The following is a 12,170-nucleotide window of genomic DNA, read 5'->3' on the forward strand; positions in this document are numbered from 1 at the left end:
GTGCGTTGGCGTGTCACGTTAAAGTGATTTACCGTCACCCGTTTTGAGAAAAATATGATCATTTGTTGTCAAGTTCCTCTCGCTCCCAAAACACAACTGTATGACTCTGATTAAGAACAACTCATTAGAGCTAATGAAAATATAAAACGTATACGCATTAGATAAGAAATAATATATCATAAGATTAGTAGAATTCAACCAAAATAGATAAATTGTGGTTTAGACTTGTTTGAATGGAAAATTTTGTTTGAAATGACTAAGTCAACTTGTCAGACGAAAAGTAATCAGCATAAAATTAAAAGTTGTTTACTTATGAGACATAATAGCTTATATATATATATATATATATATAGTTGTAAAAATCTTGGTTTTAATCAGAGTCGGGATTTTGGAGAAAGCGACTGGGATGGAGTACAGGCTGGGCTGGGTGTCTATATAAACTATATAGAGTTGGTTAGAATCTAATAAATGTGTGCATAATAGGTGACAATAATCATCTCTAATAATAATGCAAAATGATACTTCGGGGTGTGTGGTGTGGTGTGTTAAAAGTTCGAAGTATTTCTCTTCTAATCACTCGAGGCTTTCACACCATCGTAAACAAAATCAACCCACCCCTTTTGCTTTATCAATCAAATCTTTTGTTTACTGTCCTGTAAATAAATAAATGGGCAGAGTGTATTCTACTTACTACTATTATAGTAAAAGTTAAAAGTAGAAGGAACATAGAGGAGGGACCAAGGGGGGAGGAAAGTGGAGGGGAGATTTCGTTTCATGATTCACTCGCTCTTTGGGTTTGACCAACTCAACACTCTTCTCCTTCCTCTCTTCTTCTTTTTTGTTTGTTTATTAAATATTCATCCACCATCCCACTCTCTCTCAATTCCACATCCATGCTCTCATTGGAATCGCTCTCTCTCGGATCTTTAGCATAATAAGCCAATGGGTGTGTGCTTCTCCGCCATTAGAGTCACCGGTGCCAGCAGTAGTAGACAGACCAACAACAACAACAACAAGGCTCATAAAAAAGGATGTAAGAAACCTCCAGAGAATAAGCCCTCTACCACCACCACCACCACCACCAACGCGAAGCGGAGAGCCACCGGGTCCGTCCCTTGCGGCAAGCGTACCGATTTTGGATACGCCAAAGACTTCCACGAGCAGTATACCATCGGGAAGTTGCTGGGTCATGGTCAATTCGGGTATACCTACGTTGCCATCGACAAGTCCAATGGCGATCGTGTCGCCGTCAAGAGGCTCGATAAGAGTAAGGTAACTCTATTACTGATTCCCTATCCAAATTAATAGGGATTCATTGTTTTGATTTTATTTCCACTACTATATACTATTCAGTAGATTCTATTTTTTTGGGATCTAATTTAATTTATAATTTTTGAAAATCACTGCTCAATTTCGGATTGATTCTCTTTTTGTAACGAACTTGGTCACAGATGGTTCTTCCAATAGCGGTTGAGGACGTGAAGCGGGAGGTTGAGATACTTAAAGCTCTTTCAGGGCACGAGAACGTTGTACAGTTTTACAATGCCTTTGACGATGACGACTACGTCTACATTGTTATGGAGTGAGCCTTCCCTTCCCTTCCCTTTGTTTTCTTTTTATTTTATTTTTTTATTTGTTCTAATCCATCATCACTCTCTCTCTTTAGGTTGTGCGAGGGAGGCGAGTTGCTGGATCGGATTTTATCCAAGTTTGTTACCATCTCTCTGAGGAAATAATCTCTTCTTCTCCCTATTGAATTGACTGACACACCTTTTCTTTTAGGAAAGATAGTCGTTACTCCGAGAAAGATGCAGCCGTTGTCGTCAGACAGATGCTCAAAGTCGCTGGAGAATGTCATCTCCACGGTCTTGTTCATAGAGATATGAAACCTGAGGTCTTTTTATTATTTTTTCCTTTAACCTCTTAACTTTATTGATATCATCAAATCAATGTAACTGATTACTTGAGACATAAATTACAACAAACATGTCGTTAAGAAGAACATTAAATAGAGGTAGCAATAACACGATGATTTAGTAGGATAGACTGACTCGCTAGCGTTTCTCATCTTCGTTCTCAGGCTCGGCTCAGCTACTTCCACTAATTTTGACCCTTCTCTTTTCCCTCTTTCAGAATTTTTTGTTTAAATCAACTCAACTCGAGTCGCCTCTGAAGGCTACAGATTTTGGTTTATCCGATTTTATCAAACCAGGTTAGTACAAAGTCCACCACACTAAACTAAGTGGTTGATTTTGTGTAGATTAACAACTCAAAAAAAAAAAACATTTCAGGGAAAAGGTTTCATGACATTGTTGGCAGCGCCTATTATGTTGCTCCCGAAGTACTTAAGCGCAGATCAGGCCCTGAATCTGATGTCTGGAGCATTGGTGTTATCACCTATATTTTACTCTGTGGAAGGCGCCCTTTCTGGGATAGGACTGAGGACGGTATTTTTAAGGAGGTCTTAAGGAACAAACCTGACTTCCGCCGCAAACCATGGTCAACTATAAGTGACAGCGCGAAAGATTTTGTTAAAAAGTTACTTGTCAAAGACCCTCGAGCACGGCTAACTGCTGCTCAAGCCCTTTGTATGTCTTGTCCTTGCTTTTTTTTTTGTACGACTTGTTGGCAGTTTTAATCATTAGGCTAATCCTCTTCTGTCTCTTTTGCCTTTTGCAGCACATGCGTGGGTTAGAGAAGGAGGGAATGCCACTGATATCCCTGTTGACATTTCTGTTCTCAACAACTTACGTCAGTTTGTGAGATACAGCCGTCTTAAGCAGTTTGCTTTACGGGTAAGCCAAACGAGGATAGAGATTTATTTTTTTTGGGGCAAATGTCTCTTATGCTCTGTGTCCCCTTTCTGGCAGGCGCTTGCTAGCACACTCGACGAGGCAGAGATTTCTGACCTCAGAGATCAGTTTGATGCAATTGATGTAGATAAAAACGGTGTCATTAGTCTTGAGGAAATGAGACAGGCAAGTGAACTTTATGACAAAATTGCTTTTGAGAACAAATACTAGTTATATGCCTATGCATGATTCAGAGTCTTTTGTCTACAGGCACTTGCCAAAGACCTTCCTTGGAAACTGAAGGATTCACGAGTTGCTGAGATCCTTCAAGCGGTAGTTACAGTTTTTCTTATTTTTTTCTTCCTTTTCCATTGCAATTGCATCTGTGGGGGTATATCATTATCTGAAAATCTTTGGTGGACACAGATCGATAGCAACACTGATGGATTAGTGGACTTCACAGAGTTTGTAGCAGCAGCTCTACATGTTCATCAGCTGGAAGAACATGATTCAGAGAAATGGCAGTTAAGATCAAGAGCAGCTTTTGAGAAATTCGACATTGACAAAGATGGGTACATAACGCCCGAGGAGCTTCGAATGGTGAGCTCTTTTTACCTCCTCTTGTGTTGTCTTTTGTGGAGTAGATGATGGAACAAGAAAAAGGAAAAAAATGAAGAGTGTATTTTTGTTTTGGTGAATTTAATCAGCACACGGGATTAAGAGGCTCAATAGATCCACTTCTGGATGAAGCAGACATAGACAGAGACGGGAAGATAAGCCTGCATGAGTTCCGGAGACTTCTAAGAACAGCGAGCATAAGTTCGCAGAGAGTTGTAAGCCCTGCAGGCCGCCACAGGAATCCTCGGTAGTTTTAAATGGTATTTTTTAGTAGAAGAAGAAGAGGCAGAGGAGAATGGAGACAGGGCAGTGTAATTTGTTGTTGGGATGTAATATTGTCTTTCTATGTAATGTTGGTTGTACCATAAGTGGGGTTTTTGGGTGAGGTTGTAGTAGTGATAAGTGAGTGAAGCAGCAAAACCAGAGAAATGGTTTTTTGGCATTCCTTGAAAAACACAGAAGAATTATTTTGGGTCATTACCAGGTGGAGGAGGTTATGGAAGGCCACGTGCATACACCGAGTAGACCAGATCCAATTTTAATGGGTGGGGTACAAAAAGAAAGAAAGATAGATTCCAGCTGTATTCTCTCATAATATTATTGTGGGTGTGAACACCAAACGAACACACCATACAGACTTTTTCTATTGTTTTCCATGATCCTCCAGCCAGGATCGGAGTGGCTCTCTCTCTATTTTTGATGATAATATAATATTGCAACAACGAGATTATTGCAATTCTTCATTTCTTTTCCCCTTGGGAAGATTTTCATCAACGTTCAAAAGAGAGCATATTACTCTTCCTCACTTCCTTATTCATCTTGTTATACTTCTTGCAACATTATAGTGTGTGTTTCTCATTGCCAAACCTTTTTTCTCAAAGGAAGTTTAATAAAAAGACTGTATTTATTAATTAATCCCTGTGTTACTCATAATTAACACAACTTTTATTTGATGACACAGCAACACACTTAACATTCTAAATAGGCGATACATTTTATTACATCACATCTTGCATTATACTTTCTTTTATTTTAATAAAAGAGAATGATTAGTTTGTAGATTGCTGCTGCTCCTTGTTGATGGGAAAGCTCTGATCCACCCAAGCCAAGTACCCACCTCCTATGTTTCTCACTTTCTTGTAACCCTATTTTTTTTTACATTCAGTATGAATAATTTTTTCTTCTTCATTCTTAAACAACAATAAATAATCCAAGTGTGTGTGTATTATTGACTTTTGACTTACTGCAGCAACAAGCTCACTTGTGGCATTTAAGGATCTGGCTCCACTCTGACAACCCTGCATGTATCATATTGTCGGTTTTTCTCATTTTTTGTGGGTGTGATAGAGGAAGAAAAGAGTTATTACCACAAGGATATAATCAGTTGGGCTGAGAAGAGAAGATACTTGATCCAAAAAATTTGGATTCTTCACTCTCCCTAGTGTATCACACAGATCAAGAGGGTCTTATATATACATCTAAATTGGATAATAACTCAGCTTGATTTTGATTACCTTGAGGTGTGTTGAGCATGTAGGGAACGTTGAGGATCTTAGGTGCCACACAATGGCCTCTCCTGAACTCTTCCTCGGTCCTGCATGTGCAAGAAATTAACAACTTGAATTGGTTACTTGCACATAGTCATGATGATGGGACAATAGAGCGCACCTAACATCAAGATATTGATGGTCGGACTGGAGGAGAGTCTTGGCTTGGCTCACATCAACAGTAACAACTTCTGGTATCATCTTTTGAATAACAAAAAAATAGAGAAGAAAAGAAAAGATGAAAGCTTTAGGAAGAGAGCAGATGGACAATAAATAACCCGGAGAGCAGAGCATTAACAGATAATGTTATTTTATTAACATACGCATTATGGTCAGCATAAATATTATAAATAGTATATGATCTAGCCATTACAAATTTGTTGCTATAGACGTGGAAATGAAATGTAGAATAAAGAACAAAAAGATAAGTCTTACAGACCTTGGACAGCTAAGTAAAACCCACCTAAAACGTGTTCATTTCTCACTAATTTAAAATATAGAAAGAAATTAGCTTGAATTATTAACATGTAAAACTAAACACAAATTAAACACAAATTGATGACCCTAAACACAAGTTTATCATGTTGATCATCACTGAATTCAGTGGAAACTACCTTGTCGATGGAAACAAGGATGGGATTGCCCACGAAGGAGTCATTGTATTTGTTGGGACGTTAGGTATGGATGAGGAACGATGACGTCTCCTTCTTTCTTTCTTTATTTGTTTAATAATATCACCAAAAAAATCAAAAGCCACATTCCATTCCACCTTGTATGGGATTTCGGATTCAGTATTTTTAAACTTCGGGACAAGCGATTCATCATCAAAGATTACATAAAAGATTGGCCTGGATCTTGTACCTCATCTGACACGGACAATCTAAAAAACATTGTTTCTATCGATTTGGTTGCCTTATATGTACAAACACACCACACACACCAGAGGTCGGTCTTAACTCAAAAAAACATTAAGTGATATTCGCAAATAAAAGATTACGAAACAACAACACACACAATGATCATTTATATGTGAAAAAAACAAAGCTACTATGTACACATGTAAGGAACAACAATCAGGCAAGCATAGTATCGACCAATATGGCGAATATAAAGGCTTTACCTATACTTATCCCAACATGATTCCCCCATTCAATATCACAGGGAAAATCAGATCGATGCAAACATGGCCCTAATCCACAGAAACCGAGCACTGATCTTACGCCAATCTTAAAGGCTTTGACTGGATTGAGCAGAGGTAAATCTACCCGTACTTGTATCTGTTCTTGGACTATCTCGTTTATGTGCCTGAAACAACACAAACAGTGTATTGAATCCACCAAAAAACACAAAATAACAAGCCAGGGATTTGACAAATACATATGGAAAGAGAGAGAGAGAGGTTACACTAACTCTCATGGGCCTCACCTCGGAAGACATAGTCTGCGTTCTTATATCATGCTTGCACACCGGGCAGGATGTACCCCATTTTGTCAACCAAGAGTCGATGCAGTTCAAGTGAAAAGCTGCACAAGTGGTTCACCCCCAGCTTAGATAAACTAAAACAAAGGCCAAAATCTTGGGATGTTGTGTACACTAAAACCATGGACGGCACTAAGATTTGGGGAAGAGGTATAGGCGATTTAGTAAAGATTTCAATTAAAAAAAAAATTCTTACAAATTTGAGGGCATGTGTCTATGTAAAATTTTGGGGACTATAGGCCAATGGACTAAAACCATAAAGTAGAAACAGTTATCCTAGAAAGAATGCAAACTATTAAAGTGTGCGTAGATTAGGCAATCCAATTACGAGCTTTGCGGCAATCTCATATAAAGCTTACATCTCCATGACTCGAGCAATGAATACAAAAAAAAAAAAGAAGAGCAGTTAATAATACCATGTTGGCAGGGCAATAGTCTAAGGGAGTCTCCAAATCTATAATCCTCGAGGCATATGGCACACGTATCACCTCCGTGAAAAGAATCAGCAAAGGTGAAAGTGGGGAGGGTGCGGACCAGCTTCGGATCTAGTGACACGGTCCGGTTGCTGTGCCTGCCTCGCCATTGGGTCCAGTGCCTTGGAGCAAAGAAGGCGAGCAAGAGGAAAGTAATGATGAGTAGGAGAGAGAAGAAAGAGATGGCGAGGACAGTCCAAGCAGTCCCCTTGGTTGGAGGATAAATGCAGCATTCACCCTCTCGGCCTCTGGCGTACTTGCTCAAGATCTCGCCGGCAACGTTTGAAACGAAGACTGCAGCAGCAAGTGTAATCTCCTGAGTGTTCACCTTCACTGTGCAAAAAAAAACAAAAACAGATGTGGAATCCAAAATTGATAGACTCTACAAAGAAGTAATATCTTGAGGCTTACTAATGACGAGATCTTCGTTGTCTAAGTTGTCATAGACAATCGCAGCTTGAAAAAAACCCGAGTTCTGGGCGTGGAGAAGCTTATCCTCGAAAGAGCATCCGCCTCTGATGATAAGAGCCAACTTAGGAAGAGAACTGTTAGATGGGGGCAGAAGAGGAGAGCAACCGTCGAGGGGATTTGCGACGAACAGAGCTCCGCATATTCCGTTTCTGGGGACGGAGCCGTCTACAAGGAACAATTTAATTTAAACAAAAACTCAGGAGAATTTTCAGATAAGCAGTGAGAGAGAGAGAGAGAGAGATTGACCGACCGAATTTGGCGGGGAGATGAGGAAAAGAGGTGGAGATAGAATTGAGTACGACGGTGGCAGTTGATAATTGTAGGAGGAAAGGAGCTGCGAGTAGACATACAATAACATCTCTCATCTCTCTTTCTCTCGGACCCCCCGTGGTGGTGGATCGATTCGATGGCTTTTCCGTTTCAGGCGGTCGCAGAAACGCCTTTGCTTTCTTCACCCGAACCTTCTACTCAACCCAGAGGCTCTATTTTTCAATTAAAAAAAACAGCCAACGTGGCAGCGTTTATTTGGTTGTGGTTGTGGGGTCTTGGTGAAGGAAACATACAAAAAGGAAACAAACATACATAAAGAGTTTTCTTATGTGAGAATCTCTCTTTTATACGAGGACACAACATAATATGGCTTGGGTCTGTCCTTTCCTGCTGAGCCTTGGTAATCACATTGCGCAGATGCTCGTGTCTTGATTAACAAGCCCATGTTTGAGTGTCAAATCCACAAGCTTACACTAGAGTTACTGTTGAGTACATCAACTTGGGAATATACCCAAAGTGGTGGTGGTCTTTCTACTCCCATCGTCGACTTTTGACTTGCACAGGTAATAAATTTTTTTACTTGTATTTGATTTGTTTTCGAGTACTCGATCAAAAATGAATTACTTGCAAGTTACTTGTTCCTTCTCTATTACTTATTATTTACACGAATTTTTTTGAGTATTTAAGAATTACTTACTAAATAATATTCTTTTAAAAATAAACATAAAAGTTTGTTTTGTTTATCCTTTACTTAAAGTAACACATGAATTACTTTAAATGAAATATTTGTTCATATTATATAGAAGACAAATAAAAAATATATAAATATTTTGATATATAAGAATTGTATAATTTTTACGATGACAAATTTTTTTTCTCTAAGCAAGTAACAAGTAAAAACAAGCCATATAGCTAAATTTTTAATACTTGTTACTATTTAATACTTGACTAGATGACGACAAGTATTTAAAAATCAAGACAGATACAAAACAAGTAACAAGTATAAGAAGAGTAATGAGTATTTTTGTCTAATCCTAGATGCAAGTAAAAGAAAAAGCAAATATGAACAAGTATTTAATAGATCATGTAACAAATACTAAGTAATGAGGCAAGTAACGAGTCAAGTATTAAAAATAATAATGATACTTGATACTTAACTTGGTCTTGCAGGTAATGAAAATTGTCGACTTGTTACTTGCCTCGACAACAACGAGTACCTGAATTTTCGAGGCAGGTACGAGTCAAGTAGCGAGTTTAAGGCGAGTAACGAGTAATGATGCCCAGCCCTACTTACTCTCGTCTGCTATCAGACTGACACTTTCTCTGCCTATAAAGTAATGCAACCGGGAGAATTCTCAACTCAATTAGGGAATTTATAGAGAAGAACTACAGAGAAATATATTTCCAATAAACTGTTAAATATAGTTTGATTCAAGGATTTCATGTCACCGACTTGTTTGAGCTGATATCATTATCTTTACATTTGCAGATAACTGAGAGCGGAGGAAAAAACATTGAGGTTAATGTAACGATGACGTGAGAGGAATGTGGGCTGCTCCAGCTAGCTAGAAGAAGCTGCAATTGATGCTATTGTAGCCAAAATCGAAACCCTCGAAAGGAAACTTGATTAAAACACAAATATTTCAACTTTGGTCTTCCATTTTTCAGTTATCTACTTTTTGATGTTTATGCCTCCAGAGACCTGTTTTTTTTTTTTTTTTAGTGGATTTTGATTAGATATATTTTGACTAGGTCATTATTGGTGGATAATCTGGTATCTCTGAAAATATAGTTTAATAAGTTATTCGAAAGAATGGACACAGATCCACATGAGATTATCTAACATACAGAAGAAGAATGCTTAGCATGGTTCAAGGCAAATGCATCAGCTTCTATTGAAGAGTAAAACTAGATAATATTGATTCACAAGTCATATGCTTACATAATATATGTGTCTCGTGAATGATTTTTTAAGCCCTATATCAGCCATGTTCGTTTCTCTGACGCAGCTTCAGCGACAAGCGGCAAGAAATATAAAAGAATTAAAAATAACAGATGAATAAGATTATCAAAAATTTACCGGTTGTAGATGAGTTTGGAAAGGTACATCTAGAAAATTTTAATTTATTTTGCTGCGTTTGGAACTAGAAAAACTTAGCTAGATAATGGGATTATGTTTTGTCACACTCTACATGCTTAGTTTTTGAAACAGATTGCAAAAATTTGGTTGCAGTGATGGAGTATACTCAAGAGTGGCCAAACTTTTCTAAAGAACCGAAGGAAATAACAGTATTAGAAAGAAGATTTCAATATTTCATCACTTCAAAATTGTCTACATTTGTAGATCTCATAATGTAATTACGAAATATTTAATCAGAGATTATTCCAGAAAAAGGTGTACTGTTATATTGGGCTTGCTGCTAAAATATTAACCCCCTATAATATAAAAACTGAATTGGGAGTATGTGTCCCTCTGTCTCTTCTCTATTACTTCAAGAGAACACATCGCTTGCCTCCCTTCCTTCCATCAACCATGGCTTATTCAGCTCCCATATCTCCATCCCTATCCTTCTTCAAAACCCCCCAACTCGCCAGATTCTCGTTCCCTTTCTCCCCACTTTACTCTAGCCCTAGGATTCAGAATCTAAGTCTGCCCACCATGAAGAACAAGACGTGGTCGTCGTCCGTGGTGGTGGCGGCGACGGCGGCGGAGAAGCAGAAGAAGAAGAGATACCCTGGAGAATCGAAAGGGTTTGTGGAGGAGATGAGGTTTGTGGCGATGAGACTTCACACGAAAGAGCAGGCCAAGGAAGGTGAGAAAGAGACAAAAGCTCCCGAGGAGCGTCCTGTCGCTAAATGGGAACCGACTGTTGAAGGTTACTTGAGGTTTTTGGTGGATAGCAAGTTGGTTTATGACACGCTTGAAGAGATTATTAGTCAGTCCACTTTCCCAACTTGTGAGTTTTCTCAATTTTGATTAGTTGGGTCGATTGTTCAAATGTTTAGGTGTTTACTAATCAACCCACTTCTTGTTCAGGATTTGATTTAGACTAGTTTCCCATTAATTGTAGTTTTTGTTTCTTGGTCCGTATGTGTCACTGCAAACCTTACATAGACTTGAGAGTCTTCAGACAATATTTGAGGGATCACCGATTATGCTTATTAGCTCTAAGGTTCCTCCAGATACTACTGGTCTGTGAATAGTTAGTTGCAAAAGTAGGTCTCTTTTTCTTGTGGATCCATTGTGACAAGTTTACTGTATTTATTTTCTGGTAGATGCGGAATTCAAGAACACGGGGCTGGAAAGGGCAGAGAAATTGGACACTGATCTGAAGTGGTTCAAAGAACAAGGCTACGAGATTCCAGAACCAACTGCTACTGGTAAAAAGTATTCTCAGTATTTAAAGGATTTAGCTGACAAGGATCCTCCATCATTCATTTGTCACTTTTACAACATCTACTTCGCCCACAGCGCTGGTGGCCGAATGATTGGAAGAAAGGTAATAAAAAGAGCTTTGTGCACTAAACTCAGCCTACAAAAATAATTCTGAAGCTTTCAACTAATTTTTTCAGGTAGCCGAGAGGATTCTCGACAATAGAGAACTCGAGTTTTACAAATGGGACGGCGACCTTTCCGAATTGTTGCAGAACGTGAGGGAAAAACTGAACAAAGTTGCAGAGGAGTGGACGAGAGAAGAAAAGAATCATTGTTTGGAAGAGACCGAGAAATCGTTCAAGTATTCTGGTGAGATACTTCGTCTCATATTGTCCTGATATTCCTCTCTTTATACGTGCTTGTTGGCGGCAACTAAAATCTCTGCTCAAGTTTTTTATTCCTGTATCATATTTTTAAACTCGCTTCTGCTTGTTTGTATCAAACTCTTATTTGCTTCAAAGCTTAATACGACGTTGGAAGTTGAGCGTTCTGTATCATAGTCAAGATTTTTTAGTCTAAGAAGAGTCACTGGATAAACCAACAACATCAGATCATTAGAGCTTCATCAATGGTATAATTATCATGTGGTTTCATAGAAATGAAAGATATTAATATTTCATTTTAAACCATGAAACTATTAGTTTGATTATTTCACTCCTTTTTTTTCTGTAATTATGAAAAAAGTGAAAAAATTATTTGCTGGTTACTGGTTAACATCGAACTGATCAAACAAAAAGCTGTCTACATTTTACAAGAAAAACAAACATTGCTGAACAAAAATAGCAACTTCTCGGGGACACTTTCCGACCATGCTGTCTACACTTTCTATATCCAGCGCTTTTTAGGAAATCGCGCATCTCTTTCGAGATCAGCGAGCGAATAGACAAAAGAGTACTTGAGATTCACGACGACGTTTGCAATTATGGGTTTTGATTGGGAACATCTGAAGCGGTAGAAAGGAGGGATTGGGAACTGGGTATTCATGGAAAGACTGGGAGTGGAGTGGTTCTGGGGAGATGAGAGGAAGATAATGGAGAGGACAAGAAGAAACACATGTAATAATTACTTGCATATATAACTAAAA

The 12,170-nt window shown here is 38.4% G+C and overlaps 4 protein-coding genes across 7 annotated transcripts; 2 read left to right on the plus strand and 2 right to left on the minus strand.

Moving 5' to 3' along the window:
* The first annotated feature begins 598 nt into the window (after positions 1–598).
* LOC106358399 (calcium-dependent protein kinase 28) lies at positions 599–4,153 on the plus strand. 3 transcript variants are annotated; one of them, XR_007326071.1, is made up of 11 exons: positions 599–1,272; positions 1,452–1,582; positions 1,667–1,708; positions 1,783–1,894; positions 2,134–2,212; positions 2,292–2,588; positions 2,680–2,795; positions 2,871–2,978; positions 3,063–3,392; positions 3,500–3,796; positions 3,904–4,153. XR_007326071.1 is itself a non-coding variant. In XM_013798190.3 (11 exons), the coding sequence occupies exons 1-11, from the start codon at positions 943–945 to the stop codon at positions 3,659–3,661; spliced, it is 1,614 nt and encodes a 537-aa protein (XP_013653644.1). In that variant the 5' UTR covers positions 599–942; the 3' UTR covers positions 3,662–4,153. The 3 variants fall into 3 exon arrangements, 2 of the variants coding, with proteins under 2 accessions (XP_013653644.1, XP_048618486.1); XM_013798190.3 differs by having other exon boundaries at positions 3,063–3,125; positions 3,219–3,392; positions 3,500–4,153; XM_048762529.1 differs by having other exon boundaries at positions 3,500–4,153.
* Positions 4,154–4,295: 142 nt separating this feature from the next.
* Positions 4,296–5,266, minus strand: LOC106358401 (thiosulfate sulfurtransferase 18). The gene is given in 7 exon segments (XM_013798193.3): positions 4,296–4,555; positions 4,655–4,708; positions 4,778–4,848; positions 4,925–5,004; positions 5,079–5,178; positions 5,181–5,220; positions 5,222–5,266. Coding segments are annotated over 7 exon segments (471 nt in total). The 5' UTR covers positions 5,252–5,266; the 3' UTR covers positions 4,296–4,459.
* Positions 5,267–5,838: 572 nt separating this feature from the next.
* Positions 5,839–7,933, minus strand: LOC106358402 (receptor homology region, transmembrane domain- and RING domain-containing protein 1-like). 2 transcript variants are annotated; one of them, XM_013798195.3, is made up of 5 exons: positions 7,631–7,933; positions 7,321–7,545; positions 6,853–7,242; positions 6,368–6,480; positions 5,839–6,262 (listed from the first exon to the last, which is right to left on the minus strand). In XM_013798195.3, exons 1-5 carry the CDS (start codon positions 7,743–7,745, stop codon positions 6,185–6,187), a joined length of 921 nt encoding a protein of 306 aa, XP_013653649.1. In that variant the 5' UTR covers positions 7,746–7,933; the 3' UTR covers positions 5,839–6,184. The 2 variants fall into 2 exon arrangements, with proteins under 2 accessions (XP_013653649.1, XP_013653650.1); XM_013798196.3 differs by having other exon boundaries at positions 6,383–6,480; positions 7,631–7,928.
* Positions 7,934–10,183: 2,250 nt separating this feature from the next.
* On the plus strand, positions 10,184–11,424 carry LOC106358404 (heme oxygenase 1, chloroplastic-like). The gene is given in 5 exon segments (NM_001315996.1): positions 10,184–10,607; positions 10,927–11,150; positions 11,224–11,366; positions 11,369–11,378; positions 11,380–11,424. Coding segments are annotated over 5 exon segments (846 nt in total).
* The last annotated feature ends 746 nt before the right edge of the window (positions 11,425–12,170 follow it).

This window comes from Brassica napus, chromosome C7 (genome assembly GCF_020379485.1).
Source record: "Brassica napus cultivar Da-Ae chromosome C7, Da-Ae, whole genome shotgun sequence".
In the NCBI taxonomy this organism is placed as follows: Eukaryota; Viridiplantae; Streptophyta; class Magnoliopsida; order Brassicales; family Brassicaceae; genus Brassica; species Brassica napus.